The 26907-nt window shown below is 43.0% G+C and overlaps 1 protein-coding gene across 1 annotated transcript in view; it reads left to right on the top strand.

Moving 5' to 3' along the window:
* diaph2 (diaphanous-related formin 2) overlaps window positions 1-26907 on the top strand; it is a 717635-nt gene that overhangs the window by 361897 nt on the left and 328831 nt on the right. Inside the window, 1 exon segment of the mRNA XM_023990279.2 lies at window positions 25808-25906. Coding sequence (XP_023846047.1) covers window positions 25808-25906 — 99 coding nt within the window.

The raw sequence follows: 26907 nt of genomic DNA, 5'->3' as shown, positions 1-26907 counted from the left end.
AGCTGGCTGGCTCCCTAGCGGACGCTATTATTTGTTTCAAAGAGCCATTTGCTTTTCTATTTAGAGCCTAATGTTAGCTAGCTAACATTGAACCTGTTTGATTAGCTCCCAGCACTGTGGCATTGTTGGCACTTTGTTCATTGTTGTTTGACTAGCTAACGTTAGCTGGCTGGCTCGTTAGCTAATGTTACGTGACGTGTGTACAACACCCGTTAAATATGGACAGTGTCAGTAAACGCCTGCAAAAAAGCGTAATGAAATTGTTGCCAGCAAAGCTGGTTAGGCTGTTTTCATGTTATCAAGAGGTAAACAAATCATTGGCCAGAGCGTCGTGTGCGCTCCGAGAGAGAAACGAGATGGGTGGGGCTAAAGCTTAAGCGGGTGTGAACGATGCTGAATGGGTGTAGACAAAGAAGAGCTATTCACTAGATACCAAAACATTCAAAGGTGATTTTCTCAAAAGTGAGTTGATCAACTTTCAAAGCAGTATTACTTTTCCATTGTTCCTCAAATACAGTGTATGATACACCATTTTGTAGCTCTGTCTCTACTTTTATCCAATGTCAAAAACACCATTTCACATTTTGCTACTTAAGACCAAATCCAGGTGGTGAGTTACAAATGGTGGGGTGCTGTTCCGCATTAGCATTTTTTGGTCTCCAAATTAAACGGCCTATTGCTCAATTCTTGATCGTACAATATGCATATCCTTACTAATATTGGATAGAAAACACTGTCTAGTTTCTAAAACCGTTTGAATTATGTCTGTGGGTGACCCAGAACTCCCTCTACAGCAAAAATCCTGACATGACTTGCGAAGGTCTGAGAATTATCCTCTGATCTGGGTTCAGTTTTAAAGCCTGTGTATATCCTATGGCTGGAATTGAACTGCACCCGCCTTCCCCTGGATGTCAGTAACCAATGAGAAGTGGAATGGTCTGTCTACGTAGCTGTCCGAGGTTATAAAGCCGGATGGAACGAGAGTACCTTTCTTTGTCTCGTTCGTCATGGCGCCTGGCAAGAAGTCAGGATGACATTTTGGAACGCTCAGTTATCGACCAGAGATGTATCCGTCTGTAATTTAATTAAATATAGGTGTTAGAAACATCATAACGATGTTATTTGAAACCGATTTATATCAGTTTATGCGAGTATAGTGCTATTTTTCTGAATTTCCTTTGTATCTAGTTTGAGGATTTGGACATGTGTGTGCGACATAGCTAATGGTAGCAGCTAGTTCCAAAGGTGAAGAGGACGTTTTACATCAAAGCAACTATTCTTTTGAAGAAAAGACACATTGCCCAAGATACTGATGGAAGCTCGTCCAAAAGTAGGAACTATTTATGATGTTATTACGTATTTATGTGGAAAAATGTCATAGTGTTTGCGCGCCACTTTTGCAGGCACTGGTCTGGCTGCAACGCACACTATATGTCTAGTAACGTTAATTTTAAAAATCTAACATAGCGATTGCATTAAGAACTAATTTATCTTTCGATTGTTGTCCAACTTATATTTTTTAGTCAAGTTTATGAATAGTATTTTTATAAGAATAGGCGCTAATCCAAAATGGCGCCGGCCAGAATACATGCAATGTTTGTAGTGATTACATAGTATAACCACGATTTATGCTGCTAAATATGCACATTTTCGAACAAAAGCTATATGCATTGTGTAATATGATGTTACAGGTCTGTCATCTGATGAAGTATATCAAGATTAGTCAAATTATATATCTTTTGTTGGGTTGTTACGATCGCTAACATTTACAGCTGGTAAATGCGGTTGTGATTCTGGCTATTGTGGTACGCTCATATAATGCTATATTGTGTTTTCGCTGTAAAACACTTAGAAAATCTGAAATATTCTCTGGATTCACAAGATCTGTGTCTTTCGATTGCTGTAGGCTGTCTATTTTTCTGAAGTGTTTTAGGATGATTCTTTTGGTAATTGACGTCGGTCTCTGTAATTATTCCGGCTGCTTCCAACGCTATTTCAGATTGCAGCTGCAATGTAGAACTGTGATTTCTAACTGAAATATGCCACTTTTTCTAACAAAACTATCCTATACCATGAATATGTTATCAGACTGTCATCTGAAGAGGTTTTTTCTTGGTTAGTGGCTATCATATCTTAGTTTAGCCGAATTGGTGATAGCACCTGATGGAGTAAGAACTGATGGAGTTAGAAAAGTGGTGTATTTTGCTAACGTGTTTAGCTAATAGATTTACATATTTTGTCTTCCCTGTAAAACATTTAAAAAATCTGAAATGGTGGCTTTATTCACAAGATCTGTATCTTTCATCTGGTGTCTTGGACTTGTGATTTAATGATATTTAGATGCTACTATCTACTTGTGAAGCTATGCTAGCTATGCTAATCAGTGTGTGGGGGGTGGGGGGTGATCCCGGACCCGGGGTAGAGGCTCGTTAGAGGTTAACCTGCATTTTTGCAATAATTGCTGATCTGGCTTTCAAGTCTCTCTATGAAAATAAAATGTTTGTTACATTTTTAACCAGAACCATGCACAATGCACGTCCACTAATTATGACCAACTTCTTGTAGCAGGCATTATACAAAATGAACAAAGGTTTCATGAACAATCTCTCAAGCAGAAGCACACACGCTAGTGAGTATCCAGCTAATCTTTATATTTCAAGTCTAGCCAACTTGGATTTATTTGCTTACTAACAAGGTTGAACAGTTGAACTGTTATGAATATACACTCCTGCCCGTCTCCAACTGTTTCAACGACATAGCATGTTCACTTTATTTAGATATTGAAATCAAGTGGCCTACCTGGATAAGAAGATGCTTATTTCTTAGAATGAAAACCAGTTGCTAATTCCTTATAAAAAAAATATTTTTATGCTCATTGCACATTTATGCTCATTGCACAAACGAGACAACTAGCACATGACATTATGTGGCTAAAATGCTGCTAGAGGTATGTGGTACAACAATTCCACTTGCGACAAACTGAGCAGACATTTTCCACAACATCTTCATTGATACTTCATTTTAGTAGGGTCTGCTCTGTTCTACATTTTGGGACTTGAGACAGGGTATGGTTAGAAAGGTTAAGTTCTCGTCTATTACAGAGGGGCTTAGCTACTTTACTGAGGAAAACTGTACTTTCTATGCCTGTGATATGTGATTGTCCCATCTAGCTATCTTAAGATGAAAGCACTTTGGATAAGAGCATCTGCTAAATGACAGAGTGGGAAGGTACACAGTGCAGACAGCACAGAAGGAGTGAATACCAAATAGACAGAACGCTCCTACAAAAAAACTTGTGACACAGGCATTTAGAACATCGCGCTAAAACATACATTCAAATGAATTTGATGTACTGCCCAGGTCTACACAGCACACTGTCTTTTTTCTCAACTTTTTGTTATCTTTGTTTCTCAAGTTGTAAAAGTATATGAGCAAGTTGATACTGTATGTGCATGAAGTGAGAAGTGTTAGAAAAACTAATTTGTAGCTTTAAAGGCCAAAGAGTTCAATCTTGGTTTCATCAGACCAGAAAATCTTATTTCTCATGGTCTGAGAGTCTAGGTGCCTTTTGGCAGTTTGGCTGGGCCAGCTCTAGGAAGAGCCTTTGTGTTTCCAAATGATGGAGGCCACTGTGTTCATGGGGACCTTCAATGCTTCAGAAATGTTTTGGTACCCTTCCCCAGATCAGTGCATCGACACAATCCTGTTTCTGAGCTCTACGGCAATTCCTTCGACTTCATGGCTTGGTTTTTGCTCTGACATGCACTGTCAACTGTAGGACCTTATATAGACAGGTGTGTGCCTTTCCAAATCATGTCTAATCAATTGAATTTACCACAGATGGACTCCAATCAAGTTGTAGAAACATCTCAAGGATGATCAATGGAAACAGGATGCACCTGAGCTCAATTTCAAGTCTCATAGCAAAGGGTCTGAATAGTTATGTAAATATGGTACTTCTGTTTTTTTATTGTTAAAATATACAATTGAGAGGAATATGTTAGTTAATTTAGAGACAAACAATTGTGCATATTTTTTGTCATAAAGTTAATTTACGGAAATCGCTATTTAGCAAGTTTTTTTTCAGTCATATCCAATACCAGGTGTATCAAACTCCATTCTTTGAATGATGCTGTGTTTGCATGTATGTATTACAGTTATACACTTCAACCGTGTTTACCACTCCTGCTCCTGGGACATCAATGATTACACATTGTAACTATGCAATAGACTAGAAACATGATTTAAGTAAAGGCTGATTTGTAATTCATATATACAGAATAAAAAACAGTACATCCTGCCAGCACGCCCACAAGCGAGCCACTCAGGTGAAGAATGACGCGTGAAAGAGAGCGAGGAACGAGATGGGAGTAACAATCCAGGCTATTTGCTCTGAGACCGGCATAATAATGTAATGAAACAAGCAGGGAGCAAGTTTCAAACCCTCAACATTCTAGCCCGAAGTCCAGCACACTATTGACTGTGCCCAAATGTATTTATTGTTTTAATGACTCCAACCTAAGTGTATGTAACTTCGGACTTCAACTGTGTATATATATATACACAGTCATTAAAACAAGGTTTTCAACCACTCCACAAATGTCTTGTTAACAACTATAGTTTGGGCAAGTCGGTTAGGACATCTACTTTGTGCATGACACAAGTCATTTTTCCAACAATTGTTTACAAAGATTATTTCACTTATAATTTACTGTATCACAATTCCAGTGGGTCAGAAGTTTACATACGCTAAGTTGACTGTGCCTTTAAACAGCTTGGGGGGGGGGAAATGATGTCATGGCTTTAGAAGCTTCTGATAGCCTAATTGACATCATTTGAGTCAATTGGAGGTGTACCTGTGGATGTATTTCAAGGCCTACCTTCAAACATGGGAAAATCTAAAGAAATCAGCCAAGACCTCAGAAAAAAATGGTAGACCTCCAAGTGTGGTTCATCCTTGGGAGAAATTTCCAAACGCCTGAAGATATTACGTTCAATGTTTGGGAAAAATGACCCTCGTTAATGTTTGGAGGGAAAAGCGAAAGCGGAAGAACACCATCCCAACCGTGAAGCACGGGGGTGGCAGCATCATGCTGTGGGGGTGCTTTGCTGCAGGAGGGACCTTTGCACTTCACAAAATAGATGGCATCATGAAAGGACAATTATATGGATATATTGAAGCAACATCTCAAGACATCAGTCAGTAAGTTCAAGCTTGGTCGCAAATGGGTCTTCCAAATGGACAATCACCCCAAGCATACTTCAAAAGCTGTGGCAAAATGGCTTAAGGACAACAAAGTCAAGGTATTGGAGTGGCCATCACAAAGCCCTGGCCTCAATCCAATAGAAAAATTGTGGGCAGAACTGAAAAAGRGTGTGCGAGCAAGGAGGCCTACAAACCTGACTCAGTTACACCAGCTCTGTCAGGAGGAACGGGCCAAATTTCACCCAACTTATTGTGGGAAGCTTGTGGAAGGCTACCCAAAACGTTTGACCCAAGTTAAACAATTTAAAACTTCTGACCCACTGGGAATGTGATAAAAGAAAAGTTGAAATAAATCATTCTCTCTACTATTATTCTGACATTTCACATTCTATAAATAAAGTGGTGATAAAAACTGACCTAAAACAGGGCATTTTTACTAGAATTAAATGTCAGGAATCGTTAAACTGAGTTTAAATATATTTGGCTACGGTGTATGTAAACGTTCGACTTCAACTGTATATTTCTTACCGAGCATTTCCATAAGTCCCACGCAAGTTTCTTCAACTGTCTTCTGACTGTGATTAGAGCGATGTTGATGTTGTGCCGTGATGCTTACAGATTGCCTTTGCCGATCACTCATCATCTTCATTCATCAGTGAGTCAATGGCTTGACTAGTTATTGACTCACTCACGTGTTGAAAAGGGCGAGGAACGAGATGGAGTCACAATCCATGCCAGGCACACCTGTGAGCTCTGGAACTCCACCTCCAACAGGGAGAGTCAACATACCTGGCGTATTCGTCAGGTCATTGGTTCACCCTGACATGTCCATTCCTCTTCTGACAACAGAACTTGACCAACTGCTCACCATGCACAAGGGCTGCCCGGACCATTATGCTGTTCTGCTATTCCACGGATGTGTAACCGAAGAGATGTACCACGAATGGGCACAGAATACATAGCCTTTCCGCTGTGGACATCTATTTCAACACCGTTTCGCGCTGCTCTGAGACGAGCATGGAGAAACTAAAATGTTCAAATATTCCATGATATTCTTAAAATATGTGTTGACTGAATATATGAAAGTGATGTCTGCTAATTAATCAAGTTAGGTTTATCCAGAAATGAATAATTCTAAGTAACAAACTGGCTTTATTTACAAATTAGTGAGAATGTCTCACCCCATGTTCAAGAATTGCCTTTTTCTCGCTCAGTCTAGATTAAATTAAAAATGACATCTCCAAAATATTGTTACTTTTTAAACAAAGCAATTATTATTAATTCATTTAGAATGATATAAAATCCCCTTAGGATCAGTGAGAATATCTGACAATAACTAACAGAAAATGCCCCATAGATATTAATATAGAGTCCTCCAATCCTCTAAATGTAATTATTGGTGGAGTCACATCATAGATTTTTTATTTTTTTTTATTTTTTAGATATACTGTTAAAAATGGTGTAGGTCTTATTTATTTAAAGAGTATATTGAAGTTAGAAGCAAAAGCCTACAACTATTTTAGCACCGTTTCGTGCTGCTCTGAGACAAGCATGGGGACTGGTCTTGATAAATCAATGATATTTTTATTTCACTTAATCTCCGTTTGGGTGTTGGTTAGACAAGAATTAGAAAATTAGGGTGCAGAAATGTTATGCTCTTAGTGTAACCTTTATTTAACAAGGCAAGTCAGTTAAGAACAAATTCTTAATTACAAGGACAGCCTACTCCTTCCTCCCGTTGTACATATTTTCCATTCCCATCCTAACGGAAACCCTGATGGTTTAGTTTGTAGTTTTTCTCTGAATAGAAACACCATAATATTAATAAAATTTATTAAGCCAAATTTCTTAAAATAAATCCCATATACTATGTTATTACAAAAAAGGTTATAAATTCTCCGGTAATGCCAATACGGAAGACTATCAAATGCTTCTTAAATATGCCCTCTGGTGGTCAAACTAGCAATAACTTGCATTAACAGAAAAAATGGCTGACAAATAGATAACGTGCCACAGAATGCTGCAGCAGCCCGCAAGGTGTGCCGCCGTCTGACGCAACTTTTAAAGGAGGAACCACTGTATATTTTGTAGCTTTCTTGCTTTCACTGCAAGATCTTAAAGGGGTACTTAAAGGAATGGCAGCAGTAACCATTTAAGGAAGTAAGTGATGTACTTACATGTTGAAGCTCCATACTCCACTGCTTTTTGTGATTGTAATAGCGGTTTTCTAGCTGCAGTGTCTCCACAATAACAGTGTTCAAAGCAGATCAATTACGTCATTTCTTTAATGTGGGATGATTATTCTTCAGTATGAGATGTTTTAGCTGCTATTTTGATGTAGTGTGACATATCTCACACCTTGTAGAGACTGGCATTGACATGACAGTGTGTGTAGGAGCTCAGTATATTGAGTGCTGTGTGTTCATGTGGTACATGCAACTGTGTGTGTCTGTCTGTCACATTACTAATGGATAGATGGTTTGATAGATAGTGGGTTACATTGTATAGGTCTGTATGAATTCCCCCCCCCCATTTTGTACATTCTTACGTATCAACCTATTATGACATTCTCTCAAGCTAGGAATTTGGCATGATGAATTCCTTCTCACTTGTTTGACAGATTTTGGCAGGCGTCACCTATTTATCTTAAACATGCACCTATACTGTGTATCATGATCCAATGAGAGCATCCATGACATGTGCCTGGCAGGATCTAAGCACATGGTTTTCAGATAAACCTAATTGTATGTCTCATTTATGGCCATCAAATGAACAGAGGTATGTAAAATAGAACGATGGACATGGATAGTGCTACATTTATCTCTTGTTTATCATTACATGGGTGCAAAGAGCATATTTCTGTGTGTGCGTGTGTACGGCCTGTGTGTGTAGAGGTTGCTTCAGTACAGCAGAGAGACCCATACCAGGGGGTCAGAAAATCCAAAGACTCCTGATGAGTTCAAGGCCAGCCAGAAGGGTTGGGTTGTGGGTGGGGGTGTGTGTATGTGGGTGGTTGTGAGGGTGTGTTCATGTGTGAGTGTTTAAGGGTGATTCTGGCATGGAGCTGCCAAGCTGTCATACATAACCCAGAGAGAACACACATTCCAGTGATCATGGCCTGCCTTTGGATGAGATTACCCTCAGAGGCTCCCTTCATCCAGCAGCTTCTTGTAAAATGCCTGGAGTAGCCAACGTTCTCATGTTTTGATCAGCCCACTATAACACGTTATTTAAAGGGTGGGCTTCACTACCCTTCACTAGCCCTCATTAGGACTTTCAATCACAAGAACCAAGTGGAGTTTCAAACACGTGGTCACCCCCATGTTCATGGTTGTGCCCTAAATGGCATCCTATTCCCTATATAGTGAACTACTTTTAAACAGGGCCCATAGGGTACTATAAAGGGAATAGGGTGCTTATGAGACGTGTCCCATGTATCGTTTTGGGTGGAAGAAGGGGGGCAAGTGCATATGATTCCAGTGCCATCGCGTGGAGGTTAAGGGTGAGAAGCCATGAAAAGTCAAACTGACATTTACTCCTGAGGTGCTGACCTGTTGCACCCTCTACAACCACTGTGATTATTATTTTACCCTGCGGGTCATTTATGAACATTTGAACATCTAAAAGAATTATCTGGCCTTAAAGGCCATATAATCTTATCTTCGCCAGGCACAGCCATAAGAGGACTGGCCACCCCTCAGAGCCTGGTTCCTCTTTAGGTTTATTCCTAGGTTCCTGCTTTTCTAGGGAGTTTTCCTAGCCACCGTGCTTCTACAGTCGTGGCCAAAAGTTTTGAGAATTACACAAATATTAATTTTCACAAAGTCTGCTGCCTCAGTTTGTATGATGGCAATTTGCATATACTCCAGAATGTTATGAAGAGTGATCAGATGAATTGCAATTAATTGCAAAGTCCCTATTTGCCATGCAAATGAACTGAATCCCCCCAAAATATTTCCACTGCATTTCAGCCCTGCCACAAAAGGACCAGCTGACATTATGTCAGTGATTCTCTCGTTAACACAGGTGTGAGTGTTGACGAGGACAAGGCTGGAGATCACTCTGTCATGCTGATTGAGTTCGAATAACAGACTGGAAGCTTCAAAAGGAGGGTGGTGCTTGGAATCATTGTTCTTCCTCTGTCAACCATGGTTACCTGCAAGGAAACACATGCAATCATCATTGCTTTGCACAAAAAGGGCTTCACAGGCAAGGATATTGCTGCCAGTAAGATTGCACCTAAATCAACCATGTATTGGATCATCAAGAACTTCAAGGAGAGCGGTTCAATTGTTGTGAAGAAAGCTTCAGTGAGCCCAAGAAAGTCCAGCAAGTGTCAGGACCGTCTCCTCAAGTTGATTCAGCTGTGGGATCGGGGCACCACCAGTACAGAGCTTGCTCAGGAATGGCAGCAGGCAGGTGTGAGTGCATCTGCACGCACAGTGAGGCAAATAATTTTTCAGGATAGCCTGGTGTCAAGAAGGGTAGCAAAGAAGCCACTTCTCTCCAGGAAAAACATCAGAGGCAGACTGATATTCTGCAAAAGGTAGAGGGATTGGACTACTGAGGACTGGGGTAAAGTCATTTTCTCTGATGAATCCCCTTTCCGATTGTTTGGGGCATCCGGAAAAAAGCTTGTCCAGAGAAGACAAGGTGAGCGCTACCATCAGTCCTGTGTCATGCCAACAGTAAAGCATCCTGAGACCATTCATGTGTGGGGTTGCTTCTCAGCCAAGGGAGTGGGCTCACTCACAATTGTCTCTAAGAACACAGCAATGAATAAAGAATGGTACCAATACATCCTCCGAGAGCAACTTCTCCCAACCATCCAGGAACAGTTTGGTGTCGAACAATGCCTTTTCCAGCACGATGGAGCACCTTTCCATAAGGCAAAAGTGATAACTAAGTGGCTCGGGGAACAAAACATCGATATTTTGGTTCCATGGCCAGGAAACTCCCCAGACCTTAATCCCATTGAGAACTTGTGGTCAATCCTCAAGAGGTGGGTGGAAAAACAAAACCCCACAAATTCTGACAAACTCCAAGTATTGATTATGCAAGAAGGGGCTGCCATCAGTGAGGATGTGACCCAGAAGTTAATTGACAGCATGCCAGGGCATTGGATAGGTCTTGAAAAAGAATGGTCAACACTACAAATATTGACTCTTTGCATCAACTTCATGTAATTGTCAATAAAAGCCTTTGAGACTTCTGAAATGCTTGTAAGTAAACTTCAGTATTCCATAGTAACATCTGACAAAATATCTAAAGACACTGAGGCAGCAAACTTTGTGAAAATTTATATTTGTGTCATTCTCAAAACTTTTGGCCACGACTGTATATCTGCATTGCTTGCTGTTTTAGGCTAGGTTCATGTATTAGCACTTTGTGACATCTGCTGATGTATAAAAATAGCTTTATAAATATATTTGATTTGATTTGAAATGCTTCAAAGGAGATAACCACAGATCTGTGTCACATGAAATCACAGCTACATTTGTGCAGGTGGTTCACCTCTCACAAATCCACCTGTAATTTAGTGGGGCTTTGAGCGCCAGGCTCTCTGTAGATCAGAGATCAGAGAGAGACAACTCACACTGCCACTCTTGCCACACAGGCCCCCTTTAATTTGACCCATTGATCCTCCACGTGTCTCGAAAGGATCCAGCACTTTGGCACTGTCTTTCCTCGTCATATTCCCGAGCCGCCCAAAGTCTTTGTTTTCCTCTCTAACCGGAAAGCTGAATACCGGGAGGAAAGAACAATGTCTCTGTTTAGATTGGTTCGTTTCCTGAGTGGAGTTTGTCACTATGTTGCTTTTCCTCTAGTCCAGCAGTGACCTCCAAGGCCTGCGCTTCAGTAAAGGTCCAGTTGTAACTCAATGTTGATTATGGATTTGTTTTCTTCTGGAAAGCCACTCTCTGCATGAACTCCAAAGCCACCAGACGGCCACTGGAAAACACTACTCTCTTTACCTGGAGTCACAGTCAACCCTTTCATTTAGACAATGGAGAGAGCGGGAGAACGAGAGTGTTGGGGAGTGGAAATAAACTTGTTGTTTAATATTGTGATTGAGCTAGCCAGTGGTGACTGTAACTCAATAAGTTCTGCTGATGATGGGAGTGGAGCAGTAACGTAGGAACAGGTGAAGGCCTACTTTGGCTCTGTGTGGTTTTTACTGGAGTTCTCCATTGGCCCGGAGGTTGCTCTTTACAAGTTAAAACAGAGCACTAAGTGACAGTCTCTGAATCGCCCTCTTTACTGCTGCTGGTTAACACAAAATCCAATTCAAGAGTAACCCAGACTGGGATTTTAGCAGCAGGTCTCGTAAACACCTCAATCCAGGCCGCTGAGAGTGGGGTTGGAACACGATTCACACTCCCCCACCATGGACCATCCATACACCGAATTCCAATGCAGTGGAGGTCAAACACATATTTACAATCCTACCAGCACACTAATCAAGGCCTCAGCGTGAGCGGGAAACAAAAGACCCACCCAACACGACAGTAACGGTGGTTGCTGCACCCTAATGGCTGCTAGGGCAAGTCTATCATTTTAACTCATTAAGCTTGACTAAAACTGTTATAACTCTTGTCATTAAACCAAACAAGGGAGACTGTAATCAAGGCTGCACTTCTAACAGGATGTAACGATGGGCTGCAACGTCGTTGGAAGCCAAATCAGAAATAATTGGCGGTTAGCCGCCAGCATGTCACAAAGCGGTAATGATGTTTTGAATGACACGTGAGGTCTCTTTCTTTTGCCTTATTATTTTCCCTTCTAGGTTGTCTCTCAGGGCCTCATCCACCCCCTCTCCCGCCGTTCAGCTCTGGGACTCTGACTTTTCTCCTCTTTCTTTTTTTCCACACAAACCTGTCTCTGTTTTCTCAGGGGTTCTTTTGGCTGTGGCTGGCTGTCAGCAGGCCTGGAGATGGGAGCCTCACAGGAAGTGGTTAATGCAGAGGAGAAAGGCTGGGGAGTTGTGTTAGTGTGTGGGTTTGTGATGCAAGGCCTCGAGGGGATGGCCTGAGTAACATAAGCCATGAGCGCCAAGAGCTTTCTCTCTCTCTCTCTCTCTCTCTCTCTCTCTCTCTCTCTACTTCCATGTCTTTTCCTTGACCAGCTGGATCTAGCTCAGAGCACACGGAGCACACACCCCACAGCACCACACCAGGGCCAATGAAGCCCCCTCTAAAACAACAACAAGCCTCCCCGCAGCACGCATTCCTACTGAGGCTCCTGGCCCAAGCACACTCTCCCCATGTTTTCATTCGCGCTCTGATTTCGCTTTGTCCTCATCTTACATTCCCCTCCCCGAGGACATAACTGCCTCTTTGATGAGAGAGAGCGAGAGAGACTGAACCATTTAGTATGTTTGGGTACGACTGATATAATACTGTGTTCGCTTATAGAAAGTCAAGGCAGGTATACAGTGACAGACACACATCAGATTCAAATGCAGTTCACGACTGAACACCTCTCTCTCTTCTCCCCCCAGATGCTGAATAGTACATATTTAATCAGGGCATTTCTGCTTTGACACCTACATGTCACTGGAGCATGTTAGACGGCAGGCTGTCTGAAGAATAGTCATCAGGATGTGACACAGACAAAGCCTTTAAAGCCTCAATCTTGCACTGCAGCCCAGCTGGTGCATTGCTTCACAATATACTCGGCACTCAACGGTTGTCAAAAATTGTTTATCGTCAGCCAGGGAGATCTGTATTGGTTTGTGCCAAGTGGCAAGGCATGAATTTTAGCTGCAGCTGCTGTCTTTTATAGGATTGGGGACTTACAATTATACTGTACTATCTGCCCCTGACGTTGTTGATTCCCCGGGATAAACCCATTGCTGCTAACAAGCGTGGAGCCTCTCCGTCAGAAAGGAAAAGTTTTCCCCCTCCTTATCCTTCAGCAAACCTTGACATTTCACCATGCAGACATGTGAAATATTTCTTAAGTCCTTTCACACCTTCATAGACAAATTGGATCAACCTATCGGTTAACCTTCAAGTGAAGGGGATAATACTCAACCACATTTCTAAAACATAAACCTTGTAAAGCCGAGTTGCACCCCACTGTTTTTTTCCCCTTCCTTTGACAATGCTTCATGTTTGACTCTTTTTCTCAGTTCTTTTGAATAGAGAAACAGTCTGAATATGTATCCTGAGTCCAAAACACCAGTGGCTCAATATGAACTAAAAGGGTATGCCAGCAGGTAGACACTCAAGTCTACTCTGCTCACTATCAGAGAGATAGAACAGGTGGGCGGGGAGGTAGTCACACAAGCAGTCACACGGCCAAAGGAAGTGATGCTTTCAGAGCCAATTAGGAGCCTCGGTGCAGCTAGGGCCCAGAATACACCAGTTGCAGAGGCCGGTATCCCAGACGTCATTATTTCTTTAGTAGTTAGGCTGGGTTATGTGAGTGTGGCCTCAGGATCACTGGAGAAGACATGATCAGAAGGTGACGGGGGCAAAGACACAGGTGGCGGGAGAAGAAGCAAACAAACTCAAATTGAAGCTCTAAACTACCCTTGCACAGACAACAAATGGACCACTCTCCCTGAGTCGCTCGCCGCTTTTCATCATGTCTTCATCTCCCAAAATGTTTGAGCAAGAGATGACAAAAGAGGAAAAAAGGCGCCAGGAGAGAAAGAGAGGGCAGATTAGGTTCTGTCAGATGACAAATGTACAGAAGGCAGACCTGTCGAGTAGACTCCAAAGTAGGGCATTCGCCAACGAGATAAAGGAGACCACACTCTGTTGTCATATCAAACAGTGACAGTGCAGTAGAAATAGTCCCACTAGTTGCTGTTAGCAGTTGATGTTATTCTTCAATAACACAGAACCCAAAGCAAATCAGGGGGAGAAAAATTGGTTTATTCAAAGAGAACACATAATAGATGTTATGCTGGGAAGTACAGTTGAAGTCGGAAGTTTACATACACTTAGGTTGGAGTCATTACAACTCATTTTTCAACCACTCCACAAATTTCTTGTTAACAAACTATAGTTTTGGCAAGTCGGGTAGGACATCTACTTTGTGCATGACACCAGTAATTTTTCCAACAATTGTTTATAGACAGAATATTTCACTTATAATTCACTGTATCACAATTCCAGTGGGTCAGAGGTTTACATACACTAAGTTGACTGTGCCTTTAAACAGCTTGGAAAAGTTCAGAAAATTATGTCATGGCTTTAGAAGCTTCTGATGGGCTAATTGACATAATTTGAGTCAATTGGAGGTGTACCTGTGGATGTATTTCAAGCAGTACCTTCAAACTCAGTGCCTCTTTGCTTGACATCATGGGAAAATCTAAAGAGATCAGACAATACCTCAGAAAAAAATGGTAGACCTCCACAAGTCTAGTTCATCCTTGGGAGCAATTTCCAAACACCTAAAGGTATCACGTTCATTTGGACAAACAATAGTACGCAAGTATAAACACCATGGGACCACGCAGCCATCATACCGCTCAGGAAGGAGACGCGTTCTGTCTCCTGGAGATGAACGTACTTTGGTGCGAAAAGTGCAAATCAATCCCAGAACAACAGCAAAGGACCTTGTGAAGGTGCTGTAGCTATGACTCCCGGACCGAAGTTCCTCACATGTCTCTGACCCATTAATCATTATTTCCCTATTATAGAAAAACAACTATTTCCATTGATCATTAATTACTTCTTGACCTTTAGTCCTCTGCTTTGTGTATTTATCTTCACATATTTGTTCATTGCCAACATTTATCCCAGTATCATGTGTCAGACAGCGCATCAGTCATGTTCATTGTAGTGTCAACACAAATGCTGTTGACTGTTGTTTGAATTGTTATTTTATACTTACAATCTAGCAGTAGCAAATGTATGGTCTTTATTAGAGCAAGAAAGAAAGAATGAGAGTTGGCGACAATGGAACAGCAATAAGAGCTGTATGCATGCATCCCTGCATGTTTGTGTGTGTTTGTGTGTAGCCATTGTCTGAAGGCTTAGTTAGGGAAACAGAGAGGGGAGTTAAGGGGAGCATGGTGCTGCTTCTGCTAGCTGGTAGATATCTCTTCTCTAGCCCTGTTCTCTGTACTTTAGCACTCAGGCTAGGTCTGGGCCTGTGTACCGTAGAGCTGGGAGAGGTAATAGAGACTACTGGGACATAAGTTTTCCTGCCAGCTGTCTGAAGAGGCCCAGCCTCAAATCTCTGCTTCTCATCCCGGAGCTGTTACATGAGCCTAGGCTTCAGTGTTTCTCCTGCTGAATGCTTAAACCCAGCTAGGCAGGGCCTGGGTTTAATGGACGCTGGAGGCAGCCGTTTGTAGCATCAGCAACTGCCTCTCCGGGCACTCAAGCGCATTGGGTCATGGCGGGCTGCCCCGGCACAACCGGAGAACAGGTTCCTGGAGCTCATTGCCTGTCAGGCCCAATCCTCAGGCTGCCCTCGATCTCTCTTCACGGTCAACTAACAAGGCCTTACCACACTCTCTGCCTCTCCCAGACAGAGAAGGAAGAGAACAACAATGTTCTCAAGGTCTCAACACTCCTAAATGAAACAGCAGAGATGTTAGAGGTCGTCTTGAAGCTCAGGTCAACTATTTTTTTTCTCCTTTTCATGCAGTCATTTCACTTAGTTTTCCCAAGATATGTCCTGTGTCAAAAGCCATCCCTTTATTCTCTGTATAATGTATTTTAATTGTCTGCAGCAACACTGTGAGTAATGCAACATTCCACCTTTCCTTCATGGAAGACTAATCAGAATCCCCAGTCTACGAGATAAGCTATTAGCAGTAGGAGTCAGCAGATATCCCCCAGGTGGAATATGCCATTAGTAATGCTCTGGCAACTCCTATATGAAACTGCTGGATGAGTGTGATCCATGAAAGCAATCACAGATGGATGAGTCATTGCAGGGTTAAATCCTGCCAAGATTTCCTGGATTCCTCAACATGCACATCACATTTTCAGAATATTTGTAACGCGGAAGGTTACAGCACTGAATTTCCATTTCTGATGGATGGTAAGCAATGTATGAATGCAGAATGTCTACCTCTATGTTAGGGGTTAGCCATCCCTCTTCTTCCTTCTCATCTCTCGGGTCAAACACTCAGGTCAGAGTAAGAACAGAACTAAATATGGAGGACATGAATGAGATCTGTATGAATGAGTTTCTCTCCCTCACACATGAGGAGGAAGAGGTGGTGGTTATTCCTCTGGGCTGTGTGTCTCCAGGCCCAGCTCTGCGTCTCCATTCCCAGCTGTGTGACTCAATGCCTAGGCCCAGCTGTGTGTCTCCAGGCCCAGCTGTGTGTGTCCAGGCCCAGCTGTGTGTGTCCAGGCCCAGCTGTGTGTCTCCAGGCCCTGCTGTGTGACTCCAGGCCCAGCTGTGTGACTCAAGGCTGGGCCTCTCCACTTCTCTCCTCTCCTCTTACCTTCCTACTGAAGCCATTACTGCACCATGGGTCATGATATCACCCTGGGAGATTCATCTCTCCTCCCAATGCCTCCTCCTCCCTCCATCTCCGTCTTCTGTTAGCGTTGGACTGACTAGAACCAGCTGCTGAGGCGAAAGACAGGTGACCTTCGGAGAGCGTGAGAGGGACAGTTGAATTGAACACTCATGTTCACTCATGTGGACAGTCAGACATACACACACACACACACACACACACACACCATGATTTCCATCATTATCATTACCAGCCACTTCCCCAACTCCCTGTTATCATTAGACATGATGATGATTGCATGGATGAGAGTACAACCTCTCCCCCAGCTGCAGCTCGGTTCTAATTGCCTCACCTTGGGTTGTGGAGTGGTGAGACAGTCCGTCCGAAATGTTCCCACTGTGTGAAGGTCAAGCCTGGGCAACAAGGAAGATGTTATCCAAATGGCTTAACTAACTCAGAGCGAGGATCATACCTATTCAGTCCGATAGACAGGTATTTAGTACCTACATCTCTTAACATCAACAAATGAGATGCTTCTCTAAGGAGGAGTTGATCGCACAAATCGCTTCAGATAATGGATTGCGTCTGATGGACGGCTGTTGCAGACACTAATTTCCAGACCACATCATCAAAAATCCTCCACTGTTTCCAAATGTGGAATGTACATTAAGCACTTATCTTGCTCCCGGACTGTTTGTTATGCTGCCCTCAGATTCAATTTGTGCACTTTTTCATTCTTGACTGGCCTTATCTGATCAACGATGGTTCGCTAGCCTTAAAAAAATAAAAAAATAAACCATTTCAGGGTTCCCGAGTGAAAGAAAAGTATTGCCTTTTTGAGAGTGTGAGCACGCTTTTGAGATCATAGATTGAGGGAGGAGTGGAAAGAGAGGGTTTATATCCCAACAGTAAATTGGCTTTGGGGTTGAGAGAGAGACCTCTGTTTAGCCCTAATCAATGGGAGAAATTGGACACAGCTGGAATTCGCTGGTCAAATGGTGTTTTCTAACCTTAAGTTCTGCTCTCTATTTTGGGAGGTCTCGTGCTCGTCCGTTGACCCTGGTCTTCAGGGTCGGATATCACATGTGTTTTCGGGGGTGACATCGAAAGAGATACAGTGCTTCAAAGGTAACAGCCCCTGGAACATGACGCTCTCATATGCTTGAGATGCACTCTGGGTACCTAACAGGAAATAAGAACTCTTCTCAATGACACAGAAAAACAAGCCGATTTGACCACATCTCTTATTTCGAAATAAAAACATTGTGTACACACAAACATCATAAAACGTTTTCCTACATGGCTATGTAGTAGCTATTGTTGTATTCCATTAAACGTCTAACAGAGAATGTACACTTAAAAGCAGATGTCAACATGTTGACACAGACAATTACACTGTTATTACTCTTACACTGCCAAAACACATCCCTGTCTATTCCCTATAACAGCCTTGTTGGCTGGGCTAGATGCAAAACTAAGCAATCGTCCTACACTACATGGCCAAAAGTATGTGGACACCTGCTCGTTGAACATCTAATTCCAAAATAATCAGCATTATAATGGAGTTGGGCTCCCTTTGCTGCTATAACAGCCTCCACTCTTCTGGGAAGGCTTTCCACTAGATGTTGGAACATTTCTGCTGCTTTCATTCATTCACAAGAGCATTAGTGAGGTCGGACACTGATGTTGGGCGATTAGTCCTGGCTCGCAGTCGACTTTCCAATTCATCCCAAAGGTGTTCGATGGGGTTGAGGTCAGGACTCTGTGCAGGACAGTCAAGTTCTTTCACACTGATCTCGAAATCCATTTCTCTATGGACCTCACTTTGTACACTGGGGCATTGTCATGCTGAAACAGGAAAGGGCCTTCCCCAAACTGTTGCAAAAAAGTTAGAAACACATAATCGTCTAGAATGTCATTGTATGCTGTAGCGTTAAGATTTCCCTTCACTGGAACTAAAGGTCCTAGCCCGAACCATGAAAAACAGCCCCAGACCATTATTCCTCCTCCACCAAACTTTACAGTTGGCACTATGCATTGGGGCAGGTAGTGTTCTCCTGGCATCCACCAAAGCCAGATTCGTCCATCAGACTGCCAGATGGTGAAGCATGATCCATCACTCCAGAGAACGCATTTCCACTGCTCCAGAGTCCAATGGTGGCGTGCTTTACACCACCTCAGCAGACCCTTGGCATTGTGCATGGTAATCTTAGGCTTGTGTGTGGCTGCAAGGCCATGGAAACCCATTTCATGAAGCTCCCGACGAACAGTTATTGTGCTGACATTGCTTCCAGGGGCAATGGTTCCTCAGCAGTTCCGTTCTGTGAGCTTGTGTGGCCTACCACTTTGCGGCTGAGCCATTGTTGCTCCTAGACGTTTCCACTTCACAATAACAACACTTACAGTTAACCGGAGCAGCTCTAGCAGGGCAGAAATTTGACAAACTGACTTGTTGGAAAGGTGAGCTCTTCAGTAAGGTCATTCTACTGCCAATGTTTGTCTATGAAGATTGCATGGCTGTGTACTCGATTGTATACTCCTGTCAGCAACGGGTGTGGGTGAAATAGCCAAATTCACAAATTTGAAGGGGTGTCCACATACTTTTGTGTATATATAGTGTATATCCAAAGCCTCCCTTTAGAGAAACCAGCTGCATCCCAAAGAACCAATATCCTTGGAAATAAATCGGTATTTTTCCAATTCCGTTAAAATGTTTGAGTATTGCACATCTAGATGTGTGAGCTGCAGCTGAAGCAGGCATCGGCAGAACCCTATGGCTCTGCCCCTCTCAGAATCCATCTCCTTTAGAGGGGCTGGCAGCTCTGGTGGCTCAATCCCCAGCGTGAGTCAGAGAGATGGAGGACGGAACACATGTTTGCAGGCAGATTGCACATTCGGTGGGGAATAAATAGCCTCCTGGACAGCCAGACTCCACATTGTCTGGTCCACTCTACATCAGCCTGCCCTTAAATACATCTGTACAGGACCTGTCATCAATGCTTTCTTCAGTTTCTACTTTGGAAAAGGCCTCCCATCGCTCGGCGTTGTCCTCTGGTGGTTTGTTGTCTGGTGATGGCTGCGCTTCGTCGGACCAGTCTCAGTCTCTGTCTCCGGAAGTGAACATGTGGTAGTGTTTAGCTTTCTAATGCCCCGGGCCCTTCTGGCTGGTCTTTAGGGAGATATCTCATGGAAGACTACCAGCAAAATGATTGTGGCCCAGTCAACACGGCGAACGGCCAAGTGTGGAAGAACTCTGGTTATCAGGATCTCTCCAGAGCTTACCACGGTCCAAAACTCACATACAAGGCTCACACAGACGCCAAGCCATCTTAAACTGTCCAAATCAGTTTCTATTGCTTGTGTAGTTTATCTATTTTTTTTAAATAAAATCCTTCATTCTATGGTTGGCTCCTCTGGCCTTAATAAGCTGTTATACTCCCCTTCCTCTGGTAATGAAATGTAACTATTTTCCTGGGCTGGGCCTAACATGCATATGATTATCTTGGCCACGAAATAACTTCAGTGTTATTGTTTAACGGTCATTTGGAAACGTCTTTATTTTTCGGTACCAGTCTCCTATGTGTTTTTCTCCCTTGATATGTAGTTCCAACAAAGCATTGGGAAACTCTCTCTGGTTATATTACACTGACACATTCTTGTAGTCTGACTGACATGGTCAAGATCAACCAGAGACCTCATTTTCCCCCTGAGTGCTCCATCTGGCCTTGCTTTAAACAATGCACCGTTTTTGCTGTGAATATTAACCGACATGCTGCTCTGCAGAAGTCATTCATAGTTTAGTGTTATTTGTGTCCTACATGTACTCAGCATGTCTTACTCAACTTTAATTTATCTGTGTGTGATCGGAGTTCTCCATAAAAACTTAACGAGCCATCACTATTGGTTGTTTCAGTGAAAGGCTTTTCACTATGCAAGGCCCAGCTGCTGTCTAGCTCGGTTTACCACGTGCCCTGAGGAACACAACATGCTCCCACCCTGCTCATTCCTGTCCAAATGGACCTACCTCCTGATCTCATCGATAGCTCTCGCGTAGACGCTAAGTGCTACTTTTGGTTCGCCAATGAAAACAATTACTACAGCCTCTCGCTGTTAATTTGTGATTAAGATTGCATTATTGCCATGTGTCGGGCCTGACAGCCTGTCATAGGAATGATACATCCTGACGAGAAATGGGCCCCATGCTTTCATTGTGCCCGACAGCTCCAGCAAACCTGCTGGCTGCCAATTTCACCCCCTTCCTCTACCCACCACAAACTGCTCTCTCATAAATGGATTCATGGAAGATTGTATTAACAAATAAAGGGCTCTAAGAGAGGGATGGCGCTTGTTGTTGGAGTCTTACATCTTAGCCACTGGGCAGTCAGTAAAACACGTTTGGTGCTGGCAAGTGGTTTTATCAACTGTCAAGCCATAGCCTCAAGGGGAGGTTGAGCGGTTAAGGTTTTACTTGGCAATAGCATAACTCTATTTACTTGCAAACTTTTAGTTGGGAAGGAAACAAGGCTGATGACTAGTAGGAGTATTTTTTGGTGCATTTTCCCATTGCTTTGAAAAGGCCACCTGTAGTTATCCTGTCCACACTTCCTGGACACTGAATAAACTGGCAGGCACTATGTGATATCCCCCTCCAGGCCCCATCAGTCCACACATGGAGATATGAGGAAACATGCGGCGTGTGGCAGAATTGAATCAGTGAGCATGTATACTAGCAGATAGCAGCTAGATCAGGGATGGGCAACTGGCAGCCCCCGCCCGTTATGTAGGTCCACGGACCAATAAAAAAAAGAGTTTTGCACAATGTCCTTTTTTTCTGGATCTTTGTAGAATTTCGATCCATTTTGAGTCGCACAAAATTGTGTGTTCTCTACTCTGACATTTAATCCACAGATAGAAGGGGACACCTAGTTATTTTCTAGTAATCTCTCCTTCAGTAGTAGTAGTCTTCTTCTACGACTATGACTACTTCTTCTTCTTCTGTGTACTTTATATGTCAGTTGGCAACCAACTTTAAGGTGCATTATCACCAACAACTGGACTGGAGTGTTCACCTCAGTTCATCTTTCAATCCCCCATGTGGGTACAGTGGGGCAAAACAGTATTTAGTCAGCCACCAATTGTGCAAGTTCTCCCACTTAAAAAGATGAGAGAGGCCTGTAATTTTCATCATAGGTACACTTCAACTATGACAGACAAAATGAGAAAAAAAAATCCAGAAAATGACATTGTAGGATTTTTAATGAATTTATTTGCAATTTATGGTGGAAAATAAGTATTTGGTCACCTACAAACAAGCAAGATTTCTGGCTCTCACAGACCTGTAACTTCTTCTTTAAGAGGCTCCTCTGTCCTCAACTTGTTACCTGTATTAATGGCACCTGTTTGAACCTTGTGAAGACTTACAGAAAATGTTTGACCTCTGTCATTGCCAACAAAGGGTATATAACAAAGTATTGAGATAAACTTTTGTTATTGACCAAATACTTATTTTCCACCATAATTTGCAAATAAATTCATAAAAAATCCTACAATGTGATTTTCTGGATTTTTTTTTCTAATTTTGTCTGTCATAGTTGAAGTGTACCTATGATGAAAATTACAGGCCTCTCTCATCTTTTTAAGTGGGAGAACTTGCACAATTGGTGGCTGACTAAATACTTTTTTGCCCCACTGTATATGCTCCTAAAAAGCAATGAGGAGATGGGAGAGGCGTGACTTGCAGTGCCAAGCGTAAAAAATAGAACTAAGTTACATTTTAGTGCCTGGCTGCGCAGACACTTGTTGATGTATGGATGTGGGTACGCAGATCCACGAGCCACTGCGGCCCCTCATGAGTGGGGCCCCCACCCCCATCAAAGTTGCATATCTTTGAGCTAGATATAAGCTATCACCATCCCTCTCTCTAACCTATGCCGCTGCTGCTGCTTCTAACCCGAGCCCAGCAGGACAGGAAAAGCACAATGGGACAATATCATATTGGAATGGGGCTGCAGGGTAGCCTAGGGGTTAAGAGCGTTAGGCCAGTAACCGAAAGGTCGCTAGTTTGAATCCCCGAGCCGACTAGGTGAAACATCTCTTGATGTGTCCTTGAGCAAGGCACTTAATAATTCCATCATTTCTCCTGTAAATCGCTCTGGATATGAGTGTCTGCTAAATGTAAAAAAATATATATAATGTGTCTGTTTTAGAGGACAGCTGAGGGTGAGGACAGCTGAGGGTGAAGACAGCTGAGGGTGAAGACAGCTGAGGGTGAAGACAGCTGAGGGTGAGGACAGCTGAGGGTGATGACAGCTGAGGGTGAGGACAGTTGAGGGTGAGGACAGCTGAGGCGCTGGCGAATGTTTCAACAGCGTCCCACAGAGAGTGTGAGGTAACCATGTGGAACATCCAACTCGCACAAGGTGMGMGGGGGGMGGGGGGGGGGGGTAACCAGGGCCCCGAAATGGCCCATCGTTGTCCCACTTACTGCCTGCAAAAAAACATAGACGTCCCTGTGGGAAGATCAGTGATTCCTGATGTTTTATTTTCTCTGGGCCTCTAGTTTCTTTGTCTGAGGCTTGGTCTCCGTGAGAAGCTCTTGGCCCATGAACAAGGCTCATCCAACCGTCTCACTGCGCTTGACCCGGGGCATTATGAGTCCATGATGTCATCGCCAGGGGACTTGTCATGGGGCACTTCACCTAATCTGAGCGTTTTGAATAATAGGCTGTATCCAAATGATGCGGAGAGAAAAGTGGATACAGAAAATAATTCACCATGAAATGCAGTGAAACAAGATCTTTTCACAGCCCTGTAAAATCAAGGGCCTCAAACTCATCTCCTCGGATTACAGTTTCACAATATAAATATATATATTTTTTCACATGGAAGTTAGAATTGGATAATTAATTTTTTACACAGTTTTCTACAACCATGTACCAATTATTAATTTCTTAAACGGCCAATCATACATTTCTTTCAGCCCAGATGTTCATTGAACACATATAGGTTGGTCATTTTTGAACACTTACTGTATGTAGGTTTTCAAAACATTGTTTCACTCCTATGCAAGATGTTTTAGAATTAAGGCTGGTTTACATCATGTAAGCAATTGTCGTAGCAACATCATGAACATTTTATTGTTGTCCGATATCAGACTTGCTGTCATTATGAAGAAGTATAAACACAAAATGACAGCTTCTGCATGACATCAGCAGCCCGCTGCTTCAAATAGCATACCTTCTCTATTTTAACACCAATAAACCCATCCATTTTCAAATACATTCAGTAAATGTCAACCTAGCAAGCCAGGCAACTAAAAGCTAGCTGCCTAACCAGTTCAAATGAGTTTTGCTGACAAGGTCTTAACTTTCGCTACTTTTGATGAATTATTACAGGAAAATAAACCCCAAAAAACATCAGCATTTACAATGTAATGGCGAGCTTACAGAAAATACATTTCTGCCACAGTGTGATGAAATAAAAGTAGGCAATTCTGTCAAGTAGCACTATGTCAAAATTCACACTTTAAAATTCAGAATATAACTGAGGTCTGACTCTATACTAGTTTTGAGGGGTTAAATCATATTATTGAATCACCCTCCCTATTCCAGCAGCACAGTGTATAGTATAAACAATATATTCCCTGAAGTGTTGTGTTGACAAACTGCCTGGTAGTGAGGCTGAGGCTGGTTGTGTTGGGTGCCTCAAGCAACATCTTCTCCTCTCTACCGGCTCAGGAGATGCTGTTGCCTCTTTGATTGTTTCTTCAAATATGCAGATACTTTCTGGGGATCTGGTTGTTTGTTCTGGGTATTTCCTGGGAGACTCACACCTTGGGCTTAAATAAATAGAGGAGTTGTGATGATTAGCGGCGAGGCGGGCTGCCACTCCCATAAGCCATCTTGAGTGGATGGGGTGGGGGGGACCGAGGAGTTTTCCTCTCCTTCTCCTGCTGCCGCTGCCGTCTCCACCTGGGTATACTGTACATTCCTTCCTCCCTTCCTTACCTTTCTCTCTCTCCCTCTCGTTTTAAAGACAGTATGCTCACTCCCTAGGGGTGGCTCCCAGACAAAGGGGTCCTGCTAGTTTATATGCATACGTACCTGTATGTGTGTATGTAAATAAGAATTATTATTATTTAATTATTATGTGTGTAGAGATAAACTTAATAGGAACGATTGGCTGACACATAGTGTCACCTATACCGTGCGGAATCTCCCTGACACACTGTCATTAAGATTGGGGCCGGTCTCCTGAGTCGCAGGCTGCTTGTGTGTTGCCTGCCTGTCTGTGTGCTGCCTGCCTGTCTGTGTGCCGCCTGCATGTCTGTGTGCTGCCTGCCTGTCTGTGTGCTGCCTGCCTGTCTGTGTGCCGCCTGCCTGTCTGTGTGCTGCCTGCCTGCCTTTGTGCTGCCTGCCTGCCTGTTATGCTGCCTGCCTGTGTGCTGCTTGCCTGCCTGTGTGCTGCCTGCCTGTGTTGCCTGCCTGTGTGGCGTGTGCCTGCCTGTGTGCTGTGTGCTCAGTGGAGCAGCAGTGTGTGGCTCTCTCCAGGATTACGCTGGGAACACAATTATCTCCCTGGCTTTGGGAGGCTGACAGAACGAGCCTTGGGGAAGGGGAGCTGTGTTTGTCAACTATCTTACAACACGCACGCACACACACACACACACACAAGCTGCTGCTGCAGGCTCGCTCCAGCAGACCAGGGCTTACATTAGTATTATACATGAATGTGTGAGAAACTAATATGGAGAGCCTAGCTGCTGGCATCTAAATGGTGTAGATGTTACCTGGCAGAGTCTTTTTAGAGTGTAAAGCTTGGTTTCCATTGGCTTTAGAGCCCAGTTGGATGAGTGTGTTCCTGTGTTGGGTTAAATACTCTTTCATTACTCATATTCTCCTTTAAACACCACTGTGTCTTTGTTTCTCCATATGTGTACGGGTCTCATGCATAGAACCGTAAGGCTCCCAATGTGTATTGTCACCTAGTGTGTTCATAATGTGAATGTACATTTTCAAAATAAACCAGAATAATATATATTATTGAAAATACCAAACTTAAGCAAACATTTAATCATTTCTTATGGGTCAAGGCCATTGCTGCACTTTCCATACACCAGTTATGTTCCTCAGAATTGAAGATGCAATTCCTTCCTTCTACAGTGAAACATGAGGTGGATGAGACAGACGCCAGGGTGACGCAATTCAAGAAAAAGGCGAAGGAGCTGCGAATCTTGGACGCAAAGACGGCACAGAATTTATGTAAGTACTCATTGCCCCTTTACCAAGCTTGTCCATCTGAGAAAAATGTCACTATGTCCCAGGAATGGTATAATTGAATTGTGAAAACTGGTTATTAAAACGTAAATTGAGGCTATATGCCACCAGAATTTGGGCTCAATTAGGCACAGTGTGTTTTACAAATGCATGTTACATTCAGAGTACATGTGCCATATAACTCTGCATATTGGGCAGTTGCACTGTAGGACAGTCAACACCTACTAGTATTTTTGCATTCAGGGCACAATGTGTTTTATCAGTCCCTCCAGGATTGAGCAATTCTTTGATTGCAGAATTCCCCGCATATTATGGGAAGAATTGACCCTTCACTGCACTGTTATCACATAAAACTGTTCGATCTCCACATTACAAAAAGTGTGCAATTTCAACCAATCACTGCAATTTAACCGCGTAAAATTGTTCAATCAAGTCACACGTTAACAACCTTTTTTTGGTCAGAATTGGCGCAGCAAAATCAAGCATTTTTGCCCGTGGAGATCACTAAAGGAATGCAGCGAAATCCTGGAGGGACTGTTTTCTAAACACATATTACATTCAGAGTATGTGTCATATAACTCATCTAGCACATGGGGCAGTTGTACTGTAGGACGGTCAAGCTGTTTTGTTCGGCACTTATGATGACTAATGTTCTTAGGGCTATTTGCATACCCTACAAACAGGAATTTTGTTTTACCTGAGCTGTGGGTAAGTGCTTTCTTGGCAATGTGCTGGGGGTCATCGCTGCTACAGATGGATGAAGTCCCAGCCCCCTCTGATACCATTTGTAAAATCAACACAGAACAGGATCAAGAGACAGCACCGGGCGTTTGTTTTGTGATTATCCCTAGCAGCAGGTGTGGACCATATGCTGTGAGCAACACCATCACTGTATCTCGCTCCACCTCTGACCTCTGACCTGCTAGACCTCTTCCTGCATCAGATGACGAAGAAGGCTTGCCTGGAATTCAAACGGAATATCTCTT

Source organism: Salvelinus sp. IW2-2015, linkage group LG6.2 (genome assembly GCF_002910315.2).
Source record: "Salvelinus sp. IW2-2015 linkage group LG6.2, ASM291031v2, whole genome shotgun sequence".
Lineage (NCBI taxonomy): Eukaryota > Metazoa > Chordata > Actinopteri > Salmoniformes > Salmonidae > Salvelinus > Salvelinus sp. IW2-2015.
The sequence above is the reverse complement of the archived record's forward strand: the minus strand, read 5'-3'. Positions and strand labels throughout refer to the sequence as shown.